This window comes from Crocuta crocuta, unplaced genomic scaffold (genome assembly GCF_008692635.1).
Source record: "Crocuta crocuta isolate KB4526 unplaced genomic scaffold, BGI_CrCroc_1.0 scaffold318, whole genome shotgun sequence".
NCBI classification, from domain to species: Eukaryota; Metazoa; Chordata; class Mammalia; order Carnivora; family Hyaenidae; genus Crocuta; species Crocuta crocuta.
The window spans coordinates 3956664-3975568 of record NW_027531425.1 but is presented as its reverse complement, the minus strand read 5'-3'; the positions used below and the strand labels follow the sequence as shown (position 1 = coordinate 3975568).

General features: G+C 49.0%; 1 protein-coding gene across 1 annotated transcript in view; it reads left to right on the top strand.

Annotated features, from left to right (window-relative positions):
- Positions 1–2209, top strand: part of ELF3 (E74 like ETS transcription factor 3) — a 5059-nt gene extending 2850 nt beyond the window's left edge. Inside the window, exons 8-9 of the mRNA XM_077772025.1 lie at positions 538–733; positions 1422–2209. Of these exons, the coding sequence (XP_077628151.1) occupies positions 538–733; positions 1422–1536 (311 nt within the window). The 3' untranslated portion in view covers positions 1537–2209. The remainder of the gene's footprint in view (positions 1–537; positions 734–1421) is intronic.
- Positions 2210–18905: the final 16696 nt, after the last annotated feature.

Here is an 18905-nt window from a genome sequence, read left to right as displayed (position 1 = left end):
GGCTGAAGGAGAGGACTGTGCACCAGCCAGCCACTGGGAACCACTGGGAACCACTGGGTGATGGCCCTGAGCTCTTTCTCGCCTCTGCTTTCGTGCATGCAGTCTCCCTCCCCCCACACACTAGGCCTGGCTGGCTGCTTGTTGTCAAGGGGCTGTTTTTCCCAGGAAGCTGTCCCCTCGTCCCCCAGGCTGGGCCCAGCTCCCCGGTTCTGTCCTCGCCTAGTTCTCACCACCTGTTGGTGTGTTTGCTTTTTAACGGCAGCCTCCCTTCCCCCGCCCCTCCCCACTGAACTGTGGGCTCCTCAAGGGCAGTGGTGTGTCTCAGCCACTCTCCTACCCCAGCCAGATATAGGATCAATATTTGAGCGAGTAAAACATCTGTGCTGTGAGAGATGTGGTCCCCGTCTAGTGCGGGGAGGGGACCAGCCCTTACATCACGCGGGCATCCATAGGCCGTGTGCCGGGACACGCAGGGCCCACTGGCCTTGGAGGAGAGGGGTCACCCTGGACTGCTGACTGATGCATCTGGCCTTGTAGCCCCCAGAGGCACCCACCTGTGGGAGTTTATCCGGGACATCCTCATCCACCCGGAGCTCAATGAAGGCCTCATGAAATGGGAGAACCGGCAAGAGGGTGTCTTCAAGTTCCTGCGATCAGAGGCCGTGGCCCAGCTTTGGGGCCAGAAGAAAAAGAACAACAGCATGACTTACGAGAAGCTGAGCAGAGCTATGAGGTGAGCAGATGGCTGGGGTCCTCGTGACCTGGCCAGACCGTGGCGGGGGGAGCCCGCTGAGGCTGCCCGGGACAGCTAGTCCGTGCTCCCACAGCCCTCGCCCTGACCACCGCCACACTCTGGCAGGTTTGTGTCCCTCAGAGTGAGGATAATAGCAGTGTCTGCTGCTTCACGGCCTAAAGGACGGCGTGGAGAGAGTAGGCTGGTGCAGCAAACACCACAAACTTTCTGGGGCAACGTTTCATTGCGCTTTCTGCAAGGGTGTCCTGAGGAAAGCTCTCCGTGGTGAAAAGGGCATGAGCCGAGGCCCACCGCGAGACGTGGCTCCCCACTTTTGAGTCGATGAGGTTGCTTGTCTAGACCTCAGTTTACCCCTGAATTATCGCTAAGGTTCCTTCCAGCCCTAAAATCTTGTGGCTTCATGATCAGCCCCAGGACAAAGCCATAAGATCTAAAGGAGCAAGGGTAAAAACCAGGTGCTCTGGACACAACTCTAGGCCAGAGTGCCACTTCGTCATTGCAGGAGGGAAGAAAAGAAAAGCTAGTAGGAAGTGGATCAGGATCCTGTTGCTCAGGCTGGGACCCAGGGCTACAGGTCACCTAACGATAGCTGGGCTAGGTGGAGGGCATCCGTGGTCCGAGGCTGCTCCCTAGCCGGGTACCTCTGACCACCCTTCGTCCCACCCAGGTACTACTACAAACGGGAAATCCTGGAGCGGGTGGACGGCCGGCGGCTGGTCTACAAGTTCGGCAAAAACTCTAGCGGCTGGAAGGAGGAAGAGGTTGCTGGGAGTCGGAACTGAGGGTCCGAACTAGACCCAGGACCAAACGCACGGACTTGAGGCCTGCGGCCCCTCTGGGGATGGGCATGCTCCGGCTCCGGCTGTGCTGTGGTGGACAAGCTGAGGCTCTGGTGTCCTGTCAGCCATCGTCCTGGATCTGGGGCTCACGGCCTCTCCTCTCTGCCCTCTTCGTGGAATTACAAGCCCTGGGGCTTGAGGTGACCGCTCTTGCTGACTTGTCTGCAAGCGTAGCTTCTTCTACCTGGTGCGTCCTCAGATCCAACCCAGACACCAGCCATGGACAGCACCTTCCTCCTCCAGATGCCTGGACTGAGCCGAGGAGGTCAAGGGAAGCACCAGGGGTGCTGTGAGAGAGGGGACGGGATGGGGTCCTCCTGAACCTGGTTTCTGGACTGCCTTCCACCTCCGTGCTTGGACTCCGCAGGCAGGGGTCAGAGCACTCCCTAATTTATAAATACGTCAGATGTACATAGAGATCTATTTTTTCTAAGACATTCCCCTCCCCGCTCCTCTTCCACCATGAGCTAGTGGCCAGACTTGACTGTTCTAGGCCCTTGGCCAGGCCAGAGAGGGGCAGGGAGATGCCGGGACCCTCAGGATGGGGCTCCTGGCTCCTTTTTCCTGTGAATGGAGGTGAAGACCTCCAATAAAGTGTCTTCTGGGCTTTTTCTAACCTTCGTCTTAGCTACCTGTGTGCTGAAATTTGGGCCTCTAGGTTGGATAAGGTCATGGGGTTGGAGGAGGAGCCAGGGCCGGAGGTGTATGAGGCTAGAGGTAAAGGCAGAGGCCGACTTGCAAAGTAGGGATGGATTTCCTAGATCATGAGGGTTGGGTTTACAGACCAGCCTGGGGGCTGGGAGGAAAGCAAAGGAAACGGGTGAGGCTGTTGAGGGTGAGGCTGTTGAGGGCCGAGAATCTTTGCAGGCTTCCTGCAAGCAAGGGCATGAGCCTCAGCCTGCTCAACACTGGGCCAGTCGTGCTGCAAGGACACCTTCCCCCAATGACCTTGGCCATGTCAGCCCCCTGGGCCCTCTTTTTTTGCTGTAAGGCTGGGGTTTGGACCTGGTGCTCTCTAAGAAGTCTAGAATTGCATATCCAGCCTCGTGGGATAGAGGCTTCAGCATTCTGGCCAAGTTGGCCATAAACTGGGAAAACAAAATGGAGATGAATACTTGATGAGGAAGAATGGGGGAAGGAATAGACATTCGCCAGTCTAGTGTATGCCAGGCACTGTGCCAGGCAGCCCTTTATGCCACCTAATCTTGCCCCTCCAAATGAGATTGATCATTCCCATTTTACAGGTTCAGAAAGTGAGGTTCAATAGGGCCAGTGCCTCGGCCAAGGTCACTAGGACAGTACGTTGGTGCTTATAGTAGCTTTTCCCTGGGAGCGTCGCCAGGATTCGGGCTCTGCTCACATTATCCTCCATAGATTCCAGAACCGTGTTAACTCTGTCTCCACAGTGATAGTGTAGCTGGGTTTTAGAGAGGACATTTTACTGACAGGTATATGTATGGTTCCTTAGGAAGATTGTCTTCTAGTGGAAATTTCCTTAAGTTTGAGGCTTCAAATTCCAGAGAGCACATCAAAAGGGCATTCTGTAAATTTGAAATGCTGTTTAGTTGTCTTAGAAATAGCAGATTATTAGCTGATGGATGTGGGTAAGGAGTTTAAAAAACCAGACGTGTGTGTGTGTAAGTGGGGCTTGCTCTGGAGAAACAAAAAATAGTAGAAAGCAGAGAAGTTGCTTGGAGAAAGTAGTGGGGTCATTACAGAAGCTAGAATCTTCTGGAGCAATTTTGGAAAAAAATTTCTTTTTGCTGTACCAGCAAGTTAAGTTAGTGGAAGAGAGAGTAAGGGGAAGGATTAGCCTCACAATGACCTGGGTTCCATGCCGGCCAGACCACTTCTCACCGGGGAGCCTTCGGCAACGTAGCCTAATAATGATCTCATTTCTTGGAAAGGAATATGTGTTAGACACTGTGCTAATTTCTCCACCCATGTTCTCTTGGGGGTCCTTACACCCTAAAAAGAGGGTACTCTGGTTGCCTAAAGCCACCTCGCCCAGAGTGGAAGATAAGCTTTAGGAACCTAGAGCACACCGCCCTGATCCTCAGTTTCTTCAGCTCTAAAAAGGAAACACTGGTGGTGGGTGCTCACCTGTGGGTGGCTCTGAATTGAGGCAGGGAGCTGGAACTATGGGGGGCCGTCGGCTTGGGGGAGGGGAGCTGGAATGGAGCTGGGACTATGAGGCCAAGCCCCTTCATCCTCTGCCAGAGGGCTGGGAGGTGGCTATGGGCCCAGCACTACACTCTGACCTTTGTCCTGCCGTTTTGGTTTATGAGGTGCTTTCCTCATCCCATTATCTCATTTGATCCGCACCACAGCCCTTTGAGGAGACTGGGCGTCCCCATGTCCCTGATGAGGCTAGGGGCTGGGCCAAGGTCACCCCCACCGGGCGGCAGACCAGAGGGCCCCCACTTCCAGGCAGTACTCCGGGCGGCAGGACCTCCATGCTGCAGCTCTGTGAGGGGAACCAGGAGGGCACCTGGGCAGNTGGTTGAGAGAGAGGGAGACCCAGAATCTGAAGCAGGTTCCAGGCTCTGAGCTGTCAGCACAGAGCCTGACATGGGATTCGAACCCATGAACTTGCCAGATCATGACCAGAGTGGAAGTCGGATGCTTAACTGACCAAGCCACCCTGGCGCCCCAAGGGACATGTTTCTTATTCAAGATGTCTTTTGCCCCCAAATTGCTCTCCACCCTCTCTCCCCTCAGGACACCACAGAGCCCAGGCATAGACCCCAAGGCTGGCCTTTCTCGCTCCTCCTCCTTGGTGTTCTCTCTGTCAGGAGTCAGCCACCCTTCCCCCTCCCCCCCAACCCTCACCAGCTCTGGAGCCCCTGGAGCCACTGAGCAGACCACCCCCTCCCCCAGAGATGGGCCCTGGCTCTGCCCAGGGGTTTGGGTCTCCTTGGGCGGGGCCGGGCTGTTTAGGTCCTGCCCTGGGCTGCTGGTCACCTCTTATCGGCTTCTGTGGGATCGGGTGTGCTGCTGGGCAGGTCGCAGGGAGGTCACCCCTCCCGTGTTTGGGTGTGTCTGCTGGGGGCAGGGGTGGAGGTGCTGGGCCTTGGCCCTGAGCCTCCCTGGGAGAGTTCCCAGATTCNTCGGGTGTGCTGCTGGGCAGGTCACAGGGAGGTCACCCCTCCCGTGTTTGGGTGTGTCTGCTGGGGGCAGGGGTGGAGGTGCTGGGCCTTGGCCCTGAGCCTCCCTGGGAGAGTTCCCAGATTCTCCCCACCGCCTACCCCTCCCCCAGTTCAGGGGAAGTCTAACTGCCTGCCCTCTTGGGTGAAGCCGGTAAAGTGGTTGTATTGTCGTTAAGGGTTTATTTCAGTCTGCTCTTTTTTTCCAGTTACCTGTTGACGAGTGTCTCCCCTACTAGGCTGTGGGGGCCTCTGGCCAGAGACCAGGGCTTACTCATCTCAGCACCGTGCACAGCGCCTGGCACACAGAAGGTGCTCAATAAATATTTGTTAAACTGCCCGGTGACTCTCCCTGCCTCTCCCTGCCCTGGCCACCACCTCCCCCTATGCACACACTGTCACATACTTACACACACACACACACCACACATAGTCGCACCCACACATACACACTTACACATGCTGGCGTGCACTGAACACTCATACCCCACACACGTTCTCACATATACCACGACCTCACACAGCCATGCCGCTCCCATACCCCCCAGACGTGCATGCACATGTCACAGTCACACGTACACTCCTGCTGTCACAGCCACACACACACATGTCACCGTCACACCCACACCCACACCGGTCACTCAACGCCCCAGGCTCGCCCTGTGGAGCCTCCTGTGTTTACACTGCTCATCTCTTCCCTCACAACTGAACCCCTTTGGGGAGTATTTCCTGCCCTCCTTTCTGTCCCCCCTTCCACCAGGAGGGCTCAGATCTTCCCTCCAGTCAGGACCGGTTGCAAAACTTGCAGGGCCCAGTGCAAAATGAAAACTTGGACCCTTGTTAAAAATGATTACCAAGGGGCGCCTGGGTGGCTTAGTCGGTTAAGCGTCCAACTTTCGCTTAGGTCATGATCTCGCGGTTCGTGGGTTCGAGCCCCACGTCGGGCTCTGTGCTGACTGCCAGCTCAGAGCCTGGAGCCTGTTTCAGTCTGTGACTCCCTCTCTCTCTGACCCTCCTCTGCTCACACTGTCTCTCTCTCTCTCTCTCCTAGAAATAAATAAAACATTAAAAAAAAAAATGATTACCAATTCCCAAAGGCCTTCAGAGCAAGGCCCTCTGAACCCTGCACAGGTCACATGCCCGTGCCCCTGTGTCCCACCAGCCTTCGGCGCGCCACTGAACTACCATCCATGCGGCAACCAGAAAAATACAAACAAGTTGCCAAGTTTTTACAATCAGGAAACATTTCACAGAATAACGTGGATTTCTCGCTTCTCTTAAGAAATCAGAGGATCTGGCGGAGCTAAGGCAGAAGCAAGTCTTTCCGTCCCCTATATGTGCTCAGGTTCACCACTATTGCCACCACAAAATACCCATGTGGGCCCAGAGGTGAGAAGTTTGCAACCTTTGGTTGAAAATATCTAGGGAGCCTGGGGAGTTCAGTGGGTTAAGCATCTGACTTTGGCTCAGGTCATGATCTCACGGTTCATGAGTTCAAGCCCCGCTTCGGGTAGGCTTGAGCCTCACTTCAGAAAAGCGCTGCTTCTCTCTCTCTCTCTGTCCCTAGCTCACTTGAGCGCTTGCTCTCTCTCTCTCAAAAGAAAAACAAAAAAGAAAATACCTGTGCCTGGCCCCCACCTACTGCTCCCAGACTAGGAGCTCCTTCTGTACCCCCTCTACCTGGCAAGATGATGGCTTGTTGTGGATGTCAGTAAGTAACTGGATGATGGCAGTGGGTGTGGGCGGGGGGAGTAGTCATACTCACAAGTATGGAAAGCCAGCCAGCTCCTACTGTGACAGCCCGGGGCAAGGACAAGAGCCCCCTGATACTCGCTAGGAAGTATCACATTTTCTCACTTCCAAGAGCATTTTTGGTCCAGTTCAGTGCATGGCATATAATGGGCACTCATGCCCACTGGAATCTCAGTGCCTGACCCTCTGGGCTGGCCATGGCTGCTTAACCCAGAATGCCCCAAAATGCCAGGACTTCCCAGCAGTCTTGACCCATCCAGGTATCCTCCCTGCCAAGAGAGAAGGAGAGCTGGCCTTATTCATCTATGCAGTAGCTCTTCATATAGTGTTTCTTCCCTTAGCCCACCTCTTTTCAGGAAGAACAGGGCCCAGCATCAGCCCCCACATCATAACCATGTACCAGTGATTTGTAGAATAGAGCGTAAGATCCAGACGGACAAGCCCCATTTTACAGATGAGGAAACTGAGGCTAAAAGAAGGAAGGTGACTTGCTCAAAGTCACATAGCACGCTGGTACAGAACCTGAGATCGATGTGGACGGCGGACCCCTTATTAGTTACCTACTAGGCGCCAAGCAGTGTGTCACATCTGTGCTTGGCGTACCACATTCGTTCACTCCCTCAGTGAGTGCTCACTGAGTGTCTGCTGTGTGCCTGGCTCCATGCTGAGAGACCCCGCTGGGAAGAGGTCCCCCAAGGATTGTAGAGCCTGGTCTGCAGCCTCAGAAATTCCCAACTCATACACATAAGCCTCCCAACAAGTCTGCAAGGTAGGATGAGCCCCTCGTTTCACAAATGAGAAACTGATATTTAAAATTTTTTTTAATGTTTTTTATTTATTTCTGAGAGAGAGAGACAGCGTGAGCACGGGAGGGTCAGAGAGAGAGGGAGATACAGAATCTGAAACAGGCTCCAGGCTCTGAGCTAGCTGTCAGCACAGAGCCCGACGCGGGGCTCGAACCCACGAACTGTGAGATCATGACCTGAGCCAAAGTCGGATGCTTAACCAACTGAGCCACCCAGGTGCCCCGAAAATGACATTTTAGAGAGATAAACGCACAAGTCAAATTTTCAGAGCCAGTAAGTTTAGGAGATTAGGATTTGAACCCTGGCTTCCTGACCCTCTTCTCTCAATCCACAACAGACCCTGTTTTGAGAGGCGCTGAACACTGCAAATGTCTCCCTGTTTCCTTGTGCCTGAAATCCTACCATTAGATGCACACTTCCAGAAGTGCCCTACTGACTCACAAACATGGTGTGTGTGTGTGTGTGTGTGTGTGTGTGTGTGTATTAATTTAGAACTGCTTTTCAGGAACTTCTTGAACCTGTAGGAAAGATGGAGGGTGAGTTTTCAGAATTTTTTCCCCCAGGTTTTTAAAAAATGTTTTAATGTTTATTTATTTTGAGAGAGACATAGAGTGTGAGCGGGGGAGGAGCAGAGATAGAGGAAGAGAACATCTGAAGCAGGCTCCACGCCCTCAGCGCAGAGCCTGATGCAGAGCTCAAACCCACAAACCGTGAGATTATGACCCCAGCTGAAATCAAGAGCCAGAAGCTTAACTGACCGAGCCATCCAGGTGCCCCAAGTTTTCAGTTTCTGAGATACTCGTGGGGCCATCTCTTGAGAGTGTTGCATCCTCATTCTTGTGCCCTCCTCCTTCACCCCTCCTGCTCCATGCAGGGCTGGGCCAAGGTGGCAGCGGCAGCAATTAGCCCAGCTCAGCTGCCCGTTACTGGAACCTTTGTGTCAACTCTGGAGCTGATCCAGGAAACCATGCCCAGTGTCCTGTGTGACTCAGCCTCACCTGCCCACCTCCACACCTGCGCCAGCCTCAGTGACCCACGCTGCAACGCTGAGGGGAAAGTCCCAGCATCCGTCGGTCCATCCCTCCCTTACCCTAGGTGTTTGCAAAGCATACTGGGATTTAGAGTCTTGATAACACAAGCTTGGTTCCCTGGTTGATTTCTAGCCGAGACGAAATGCTCCAGGCAGGGCCAATCCATAGTGGGGGTAGGAAAACCGGAATGCACGGAGAATGCAGACAGAAGCATTTACTCTCTCTTCTATCATTGTTTGATAGGAGAGCAGCTTAAGACCATGGAAGATACTACCTTTCTTATGGCAAACTGGCAAAGAGTAATAAGAACGTTTCTGATATCTAGAGCTGGTGAGGTGGTAAGGAAACTCAAGTTTGCCATAAACCATTGGTCTAGGGGTGAATTAGGAGACACTTTCTTTTTTTTTTTTAAGTTTATTTATTTTGAGAGAGAGAGTATGAGTGAGGGAGGGGCGGAGAGAGGGAGAGAGAATCCCACGCTCGATGTCACAAACTGTGAGATCATGACCTGAACTGAAAACGATGCCTAACCAACTGAGCCACCCACGCACCCTGCTGTGTCCATTTTTTAATTTCCACCATTCTTCTTTGACTCTTACGACTTTCCTCTCTCTGATGAAATTCCCTATCTGATCCTGCACATCATCCACATTTTCCACTAGAGCCTTTAACATTCGGGTTATCTATAAATCTGGTTCTATAGGTTACATTGTTTCTTGACAGTGGGATTTTTTTCTTTGATATTTTTATATGTTTCATAATTTTTTATTAAATGCTGGACATCTGTGTAGAACAGTAGAGACTGAGATAAGTAGTTTCTCCATATGGCTGCAAATGGGTATGCCTCCCCTGATAAGCAATTGGTGTGTGTGTATCTGTGTGTCTGTCTGTCTGTATAGGGGCGTTGAGTCAATCTGGTCAGGAGCTTAGTTGAGCTTGAGCGTTGCTGCTGCCGTGGTTGGTTATCTTCCTCGTACCACTGGCTTCACGTTCCTCCACCATTACCTTGCTCTTGGTGCTGGGTTTTCTCAAAGTTTCTGCCCAACCCTCAGCTTTCAGCCTTCCCCATGCACCTGTGCCCAAGAGAGCTCTCTCTCTCTCTCCACGCAATCCTACCACCCTTGAAGGTAGATGCTATTGCTTGATCCTGCAGGCCTGTCAGCCTGGTGGCGTGGGGAGGGGGTGGGTCAGGAGGGTTTTGTTGTCCAAGCCTCGTCTCCATATTAGACAGGTCGTGTGTGTCTGGGTGTCGGAAGTGGGAATTTTTCAACAATCCTGTCTCTCCTTCCTGTGGCAGCCCAACTCTGCCTTGTGTCAATGGCAGATCTTGCGTGGGGAAGAATTTTCTGCCTCTCCTTCAGCGGTGGGAGACCTGTAATGCAGGGCTTCTTAACCTTGACCCTATTGACATCGTGAGCTGGATAGCTCTTTGTTTTGGGGGGGCTGTCCTGGGATCTCAGGAAGTTCACCAGTGTCTCTGGCCTCTCCCTACCAAATACCCATCCCTCTTCCCCAAGTTGTGACAATCAAAACTATCTCTAGACAGCCAAATGTCCCCTGGGGGGCAAAATTATTCCCCACCCCCAGAATGGTTACTTTAACAGGATTCTGGTCCAGGACTGTTTCATGCTCTTTCACAGAGGTGAATAGTTGTTTCTTTTATCCTTCCCCTCCCCGCGGGCAACAGATTCGCTGCCCCCTCCTCAATAGCTGAAGGTTCTCCTCCCCTTCCCCTTCTTCTTATCTTCTTCCCTCCCTCCCCCATCTCCTCTTCCTTCTTTTTCTGCTTCTTCTGGGGGAAGGGTCTGGGTAGGGCTTCCTGCCTTCCTTTAGCACAGGCCTCCTTCCCACTGCTGAGGGAGACTGTCTCCAGTCTCCCGCCTGCCCCCCACCCCCCACCCCCATGCTCTCTCCTGAGTCCCTGGGAAGGTCCATGAAGCGTGCACAGAGAGAGCTAACAGCCGCAAATGTGCAGCTCCCAGGGACTCTGTCGTGTCACACCAGCCCTCACTTAGCCTTCAGCTATTTGTTAAAAATATCAGCAATGTTCTTCCCCACGAGTGGAGCCGGGTGTGCGTCCCCTCTCGCTTTGCCTCAAGGCAGTCTGATCTTGCATCCCAGGTCTCCCTCGACGGGCCTGTCTCTCCTTGGGCTCTGTGTTACTGGGTTTCCCTGTGCCCCCAGCTCTCTGAGAGGTTCCAGAAAAGTTCTGACTTTGTAGTTTATCTGACTGCTTGTCTTTAGGGTGGGAGAAATGCCTTTTTCAGCTTTCTAAATCCTGCGTGGAAACATAACCTCTGCTCAGTCTTTATCCATATGGAGGTGGCCCTGTATCATGTGCTGCGTGTATTGGTTCTTTGAGGAGGGCTTCAGACGTCTTTGATAGTCTTAAGAAAAATAGAAATCCTTTTCCCGACCCCACCCCAAAGTGCACACATGCACGTAGTTTTGCCTACCAGCGAATTTTCTCCAATGGGCTCATGGCATCTTTGTTGTTATTGTTGTTTTTTAAAGATTTACTTATTTATTTTTGAGAGAGAAAAAGTGCAAGTGGGGGAGGGGCAGAGAGAGAGGGAGAGAAAATCTCTAAGCAGGCTCCACACTATCCACACAGAGCCCGATGTGTGGTTCGAGCTCACAAACCGTGAGAGCATGACCGGAGCCGAAATTAAGGGTTAGACGCTTAACCAGCTGAGCCACCCAGGGGACCTCCATGAACATCTTTATTTCATTTCTAGTGACTCACCCTCCAGATAAACGTTCATGTTGATACAAGGATAATCACTGCAGAATTCTGGGGAAAATAATAAAAGACTGGAAACAAAAAGTAAGTCATTTTATTGAGTGGTTATTATGTGTCAGATGCTCTCAGTGTTTTGTGCGTGCAGACTCTACATCTTCATGACCACCTTTTGAGGTGGGTCTCTATCATCCCCCACTTTATTGATGAGAAAACTAAGGTGCAGAGAACTAAGGCCAATTACTCAAGGTTTCACAGCCAGTCTGAAAGCAGTACTCAAACTCAAGCAATTTGATTCCAGAGCTTATGCTCTTAAGCATATCTAAATGTGTGGTAGGACTGTACTGGTTAGATAAATCAAATTGAGTTAAAAAGAATGCATACATTCATGCGGACCAATTTCCAAAACAGATTAAGTGGAAAAAGCAGATAAAAGCAGATAATAACAATGTGTATAATTTGTTATCATGCGTTTGGCAGGGCGTGTTCGCAAGAAAGAGAGAATGAGAGAGAAAGACTCTCTAGAAGGACACGGAATGAGCTGATAACTTGTGTTTCNTTTATTGTCAAGTTGGTTTCCACACAACACCCAGTGCTCATCCCCACAAGTGCCCCTCTCCGTTATTTTATTTTTTTTTAATTTTATTTATTTATTTTGAGAGAGAGTGAGAGAGCATTTGAGAGAGGGACAAAGAGAGAGAGGGAGAGAAAGAATCCAATCTTCTGGGCTGGAACTCATGAAGTGTGTTATGATTTACCTGGACTTAAACCAAAAGTCAGACACTTAACCGACTGAGCCACCCAGGTGCCCCAAAGAGACTTTTTATAATATTACCTATTGCACTATTTGAATATTTAACTGTTTATAAGCATCCCTTTTAAAATGCTTTTAGCGTTGTTTTTGTTTGTTTATTTTGTTTTTAGTAATCTCTATACCCAACATGGAGCTCAAGCTCGTGACCCTGAGATCAAGAGTCACATTCTCTTTTGACTGAGCCAGCCAGGTGCCACCCTTTATTTGAAGCACAATGTCTCATTAACCTCACAATAGTCATATGAAGTAGAGTTATGATTTCCAGTTCACAATTGAGTAAACCAAGATTTAATAAAGCTAGGTGACTAGTCTCTGATTGTACAAACATTAGGTAATAGAACTAGGATTTGAACCCAGTGTGTCAGACCCAAGTCCACTGCTCATCCTGTAAGGTGTTATCTCCCTGCGTCTGTCTTCACTCACCTGTTCTTTCATTCCTAAAATACTTAATTAAGCACGTACAATGCGATTATCTGGGAGAGTTCCCTGGCTTCAGAGCTGATTAATATTCTCTCGAAAGAATAAACTCTTCTCCCTTCATCCCAGGTTAGCAAAGAGGAAACTTATGGTAATACACAATAGTGACCAAGGTCTGGGGAGATCTCCACTGTCCTACATTGCTGTTGAAGTACAACATTGTATAATTCTCCTGGAGAACTGTTGGACCAAAGCATTAAAAATGTACAAGACTCCAACCCAACTATTCGACTTCCAGGAATATATTTTATTATTGTTCTTAATGCTTATTTATTTTTGAGAGAGAGAACACATGTGAAGGAGGGGCAAAGAGAGGGTCATGGGGTGGGGGTGGGGGGCTGGTGGTGGACAGAAGGTCTTTAAGCGGTCTTTGTGCTGACAGTAGAAACACGCTGTGAGGCTCCAGCTCACGAACTGTGAGATCACGACCGGAGCCAAAATCGGGCGCTTAACCAACTGAACCACCCAGGCACCCCAAGGAATATATTTTAAACAAATAATCAGGTAAGTACACAAAGATATATCTGTAAGGAGGCTCATGGTATCTTGATAATAACCAAAATGTCCAAAGACACGGGATTTGTTAAATAGACTGTCACATGCATACAATGAAGCACTAGGCAGTCACGAAAGCCTGATATATGAATATTTAATGACATGGAATTTTGTTCATTTTGTTCATGTTCATGTTAAGTAAAGAAGGTTTATTATAGGGGTGCCTAGGTGGCTCAGTTGGTTGAGCATCTGACTTTGGCTCAGGTCATGATCTCATAGTCTGTGAGTTCGAGCCCCGCGTCAGGCTCTGTGCTGACAGCTTGGAGCCTGGAGCCTCCTTCGGATTCTGTGTGTCTTTCTCTCTCTGCCCCTCCCCCGCTCATGCTCTGTCTCTCTCTGTCTCAGAAATAAATAAACATTTTAAAAAGTTTTTTTTAAAAGAAGGTTTGTTGTAAAATAGTATGGACAATGTATCTCAATTTTGGTTTTTAGATGTAAAGATAACTACAGGGTATGCCTGCATAGAAAACAGCTTGAAAGCACGTACATCGACTTGATAACAAAGGCCACCTTTGGAAGGTTAGATTAGGCATGACTTTTCCTTTTGTTTTTATACCTTCCTGTACTGGCTGAATTTTCTTTTACAATAAGCCTGCATTGCTCCAAACCTAAAATAGGAGACGAATGCCTTTTCCAGTTTGAAAAATAAACATTAGTAATTGAAAAAAAGTAAAACAACACATCTAATATATGGGATAAGTTCACTGGAGTATGACTCATCTATTTACAATCTAAAATACTCTGCCTGCATTAAAAATGATGATTCATTGAAGAATCTGCTGTGTGCCAGACACTGATGATATAAAGGAAGCAAGGACAAGGCCAGCACTCGCCTCCCATCACGAAGTCATATGAGTAAGCAGGTGTTTACCACACACCGGGATTCCTAGTGTGATGAAAGTAGTTACCAAGTGATATTGAAACCACAGAGCTGGGCACAGAATCTGGAACTAGGTGTGAGTGGGAAGATGAGCGGAAACTTGCCAGGGCCCAGAGATAGGGCTCAACCAGGCTGAAAGAACATCATGCGCCAAGGTAAAGGTGCACAAAATGGTCCCATTTATACAGAGATGGGTAAGAAATTAGGTAGGATCAGAACAGAGTATTTCAGGCAGCCATGACCAAAAACCAAGGCACAGAGGTTTGTAGATGATGAATTGCTTTGTTAGATCCTGAGGGTTATGGTTGCTACTTGAGGGCGTTGAGGGATTTGTAGCGGGTAATGGAGTCATAACTGCTTTATGGAAACATCCCAACAAGAGTGGTGTAGGGGGTAGACTGATAGGGTTGTGTTGAAGACAAGGACACCAGGTGTGTGGGATCAGGAGACCCACGCACGTCTAACATGCAAGACTGTGAGTGATGAATGTAGGAGAGCAGAATCGAGAGAACAAAAAGGATCTGACTTAAAGGATGGGTGGATGGGACTGTCATTCTTCAGGACAGAGAGCCGATGGGCTGGGGAAGACGCTGATCTGACCCCTGCTCTTGTTAGTTTGAGCGGCTTGAGATGCTCAGCACACGATGTGCAGGAGAAACATTTGAGCCAAGAATACAGGTTTTAGGGTCATCAAACATATACAAGATAGCAAAGGCTAAGGGTTTGGATATCACTCGGGAAAAATGTGTAGAAAATAGAGAAGAAAAAAGTTCAAGGATAGAGCTTCTGGATATTTAAAGGCCAGATGGAGGAGGCACCTGGGTCAGTCAGTTAAGTGTCTGACCGGCTCAGGTCATGATTTTACAGTTTGTGTGTTCAAGCCCCATGTCGGGTTCACTGCTGTCAGCTCAGAACCCACATGGGATCCTGTTTCCCTCTCTCTCTCTCTCTGCCCTTCCTGTGCACATGGGCATGCTCTCTCTCTTTCAAAAATAAATAAACATTAAAAAACAATAAAGACCAGATGGAGGAAGAAGGGCTGCTTGACTGAGGAGATGAGATCAGCAAGGTAGGAAGAAAACAAAAACTAAGAAAGGATGGTGTCACAGGGGCCCCAGGAATAAAAACATCAAGGTAGAAATGGTCAACAGTATCAAATGTCAAAGGAAGCTTAGGTAACATTTTATCAGAAAAGTGCTTGGGTGCCTGGGTGGCTCAGTCGGTTAAGCGTCTGACTTCAGCTCAGGTCATGATCTCACAGTTTGTGGGTTCGAGCCCCTGTCAGGCTCTGTGCTGACAGCTAGTTCAGAGCCTGGACCCTGCCTTGGATTCTGTATCTCCCTCTCTCTCTGACCCTCCCCTGCTCATGCTGTCTCTCTCAGAAATAAATTTTAAAAAAACTTTTAAAAAATAATAAAAAGAAAAGTGCTTCTGGTTTGGAAATATGGGTGAAGAGTGGTATAATTGGGGCTGTAGAGATTATAGTAGTTAAGAAGGAAACAACGTGAGGAAATGAAAGCAGGGAGTGTTCATTCATTCAACGAGGGTTTATTGGGCATCCTCTAGGAGTTGGATGCTGTTCTGGGTACTGGGAATATGTAGACTGTGAACAAGACAGAGAAGAAGGTTACTGTACTCATCAAGCTCACAGGCTGTTTCTCCAAGCTCTTCAAGGATGTGGACTTCTCTAGTACATTTATCGCGATGAGCACTGAATAATGTCTAGAATTGTTCAATCACTACCTTATACACCTGAAACTCACATGACACTGTACATTAATTATACTGGATTTATTTTTAGTATAAAGAAAAGAACATGGACTGCTCTTTGAGAAGTTGGATGTCACTGTGCATGAAGATATAGATAAGTTTTAATTTTTAATACAGGGACATTGGACCTGTCTATACAATAAAAAGAAAAACTCAGTGGATAATAATATAGAGCATTTTCCATATGTACGAGAGGTTGGGGTTTCCCAATCAAATTCTGAGAAATAAAACACATTTTACAAGACCAAGGCAGATGGAAGAGCAAAATATCATATGTATTTCTGATAAATCTGACATTGGAGAATATGGATTTTACCTGTAAGCAGAAAGACTGAGCTTACAATTAGACAGACTCATGCATGCAGTCTTGAAGGCAGCAGACATGTTCTTCTCCACACCCCAGCCATGCTGAGCCTTACCCTGTAATAATTAGACATATAAAAGCAAAACAGGACTTGTACTCTCTCACTCCAGAGAGAAACAGGGAGGTAGGGTCTGGGCTATATGTATTCTGTTCATGCTCCCCAATTTCCCAATCACTCCATCCTGCCAGGAAAAATGAGTGAGGGGCATAGAAAGGTCAGGCATGTTATCCTCCCAAAGAAACAGCAGGAATCAGGAATAGGTATTCCCTCTTAAATCCAGGTACTCTGCTCATGGATAATCTGATTTAAACCTTAACAACCCTATGAAGCTGAGATTACCATGATCCACATTTTACAAATGAGAAAGTGAAGCCTAGGTAGGCTGAGTAATTGCCTAGTATCCCAGAACCAAGTAGGTGACAAGACCCGACTCTGGACCCAAGTATCCTGACTCCAGAGACCTGAGTCTTAGCTCCTAATCATTAATGTCATGGCACCTTGGTCTTTCAGGGGAGAGAGAGGGTGAAGAATGGCTGATAGATCAAGGCTCTATGAGAAGGAGAGAGCATGAAGTCAGAACACAGATGGAGGAGAAGCTGTGGGACAGGATGCAGGCACCCCCTCTCTGACTGTGGCAGGAGGGGAGGGTACAGATGGAGGAATTGGAGGGTCTTCTCTTTTGATGGCTTGTTTCTCAGTGAAAGCCTGGGTGCAATTGTTTGAAAACATATGTTGTTCCCTTAGATACAATCAGATCTTAGTAAATCTACTGAAGAGAATGCAGTAGAAGAGACTGTGTCTTCTGAAGCTTCTGAACTCTGAAGAGAGTTCCCACCTGGTTCTTTCGCTTGAACACTTGCTCCTAGGACCCAGCCACTATGCTGTGAGAAAGCCCAAGTCACATGGGGCAGTCACAAGTACGTGTTCTGTCCAAAAGCCCCATCTGAGGTCCCAGACAACAACCGGCATCAAATGCCAGACATATAAGTAAGGGAAGAGTTCAAGGTGACTTCAGCCACAGCCACCATGTAATTGCAACTGTATGAGAAACCCTAAATGAAAACCACTTAGCTGAGCTCAGTCAACCCCAAGAACCTTGAGAGATAATAATAATAAAGTGGTTGTTGTTGTTTTAAGCCACTAAGTTGTACAGTGATTTCTTATCAGATAACCAGAACAGAACTGGAGGTATGACACTACTGTAAGAATAATAACTCTTGGGATGCCTGGGTGGCTCAGTCAGTTGGGCGTCTGACTTCGGCTCAGGTCATGATCTCATGGTTTGTGGGTTCAAGCCCCGCATCGGGGTATGTGCTGACAGCTCGGAGCCTGGAGCCTGCTTTGGATTCTATGTCTCCCTCTCTTCTACCCCTCCCCTGCTCATGCTCTGTCTCTCTCTCTATAAAAAAAAAAAAAAAAAATTAAAAATTCCTGAACCACAGGCCATTGGCTCTAGGACCAGGTTGTGGGTAGAAGCTGAAAGAACATTGAAGAGACTTTTTTGAGAGAGAGAGAGGCAGAGAGAGAGAGAGAGAGAGAGAGAGAATCCCAAGCAGGCTCCACGCTGTTAGTGAAGAGCCCAACATGGGGCTCAAACCCACGAACTGTGATATCATTACCTGAGCCTAAATCAAGAGTCGGTCACTTAACTGACTGATCCACCCAGGTGCCACAAGAATGGTGAGGAGACTCTTAATGAGCATGTAAAGGGTGGTAAAGACACTGTTAGTAGTAGCTTGATGGTCCTCTCTGTTCTCTCTCTTCTCTTTACCCAGATGAAATTCCATGATCAGTCATTATCATCACTCTCCTTCAGAGACCTTGGACTCTCCAGTCTCCTTTTACTTGTTTATTCTCCTTACTTGACAAAACCACAATCTTGATTTAATTCAACTCGTGGCCACTCCAAGTCAGCATTTATGCTGATCAACAGCCATACTGCTCTCAGTCTCTGTGGTTCTTCATCAGGCCCAATTTTGCTTCCCCCACCCCCACTTCCCACACCCTGGGAGCATTTAGCAATGGCTCAGACATACTGATTGTCACAGCTGTGGAGAGGTGCACTGACATCTAATGGGTAGAGGCCAAGTATGCTAAATATCCAATAATATCCAAGACTGTTTCTCCCAGCAGAGTTAGCAAGTCTAAAATGTCAGTAATGCTGGGGGACGCCTGGGTGGCTTAGTCGGTTAAGCGCCCGACTTTCACTTAGGTCATGATCTCGCGGTTCGTGGGTTCGAGCCCCGCGTCGGGCTCTGTGCTGACTGCCAGCTCAGAGCCTGGAGCCTGTTTCAGTCTGTGACTCCCTCTCTCTCTGACCCTCCCCTGCTCACGCTGTCTCTCTCTCTCTCTCTTCTATAAATAAATAAAAACATTAAAAAAAAATTAAAATAAAATAAAATAAAATAAAATGTCAGTAATGCTGACATAGAAACTCTAGTCTCAGTTCCTAATCATGCATCTCAAGTGGGCCTTGGGGTTGGTTACCTGACAATCCTACTGCCTTTCCTGAGCTGGCTCATCCTGCTGTTCTCCTAGAGGATCAGCTCACACCTTCAGTCACGCCAAACCTCCACCTCCTTTCCCACTCCTCACTCTCATTTGAGGACCTTGCCTCCTATGTCGCTGAGAGAAGGGAAGCAATCAGAAGAGAGCCCTCTGCCCCCCCGCCCACCTCTCACCGCATCCATCCTCGAACCACTGTCCACGCCTGTACCGTCTGCCTTCTCTCCTGTTATGTCAGATGAACTGTCTGGGCTCCTGGCTGAGGACAAGCCCTCCACTTGTGCACTAAATCCCCTCCCATCTCGCCTACTCAAGGACACGTTCCAGCAAATCCCTCTCCCCTCCTCAAAATTTTCCTTGTCCACAGTTCCTCTTGTTGTACCCAGACCTGGGGCTGGGGTTTCACGAGGCAGCGGGGTGGCGGGAAAGGGTGACTTTAGTCTGGAATGTGCCCTGAGGTCAAGAAAGCGC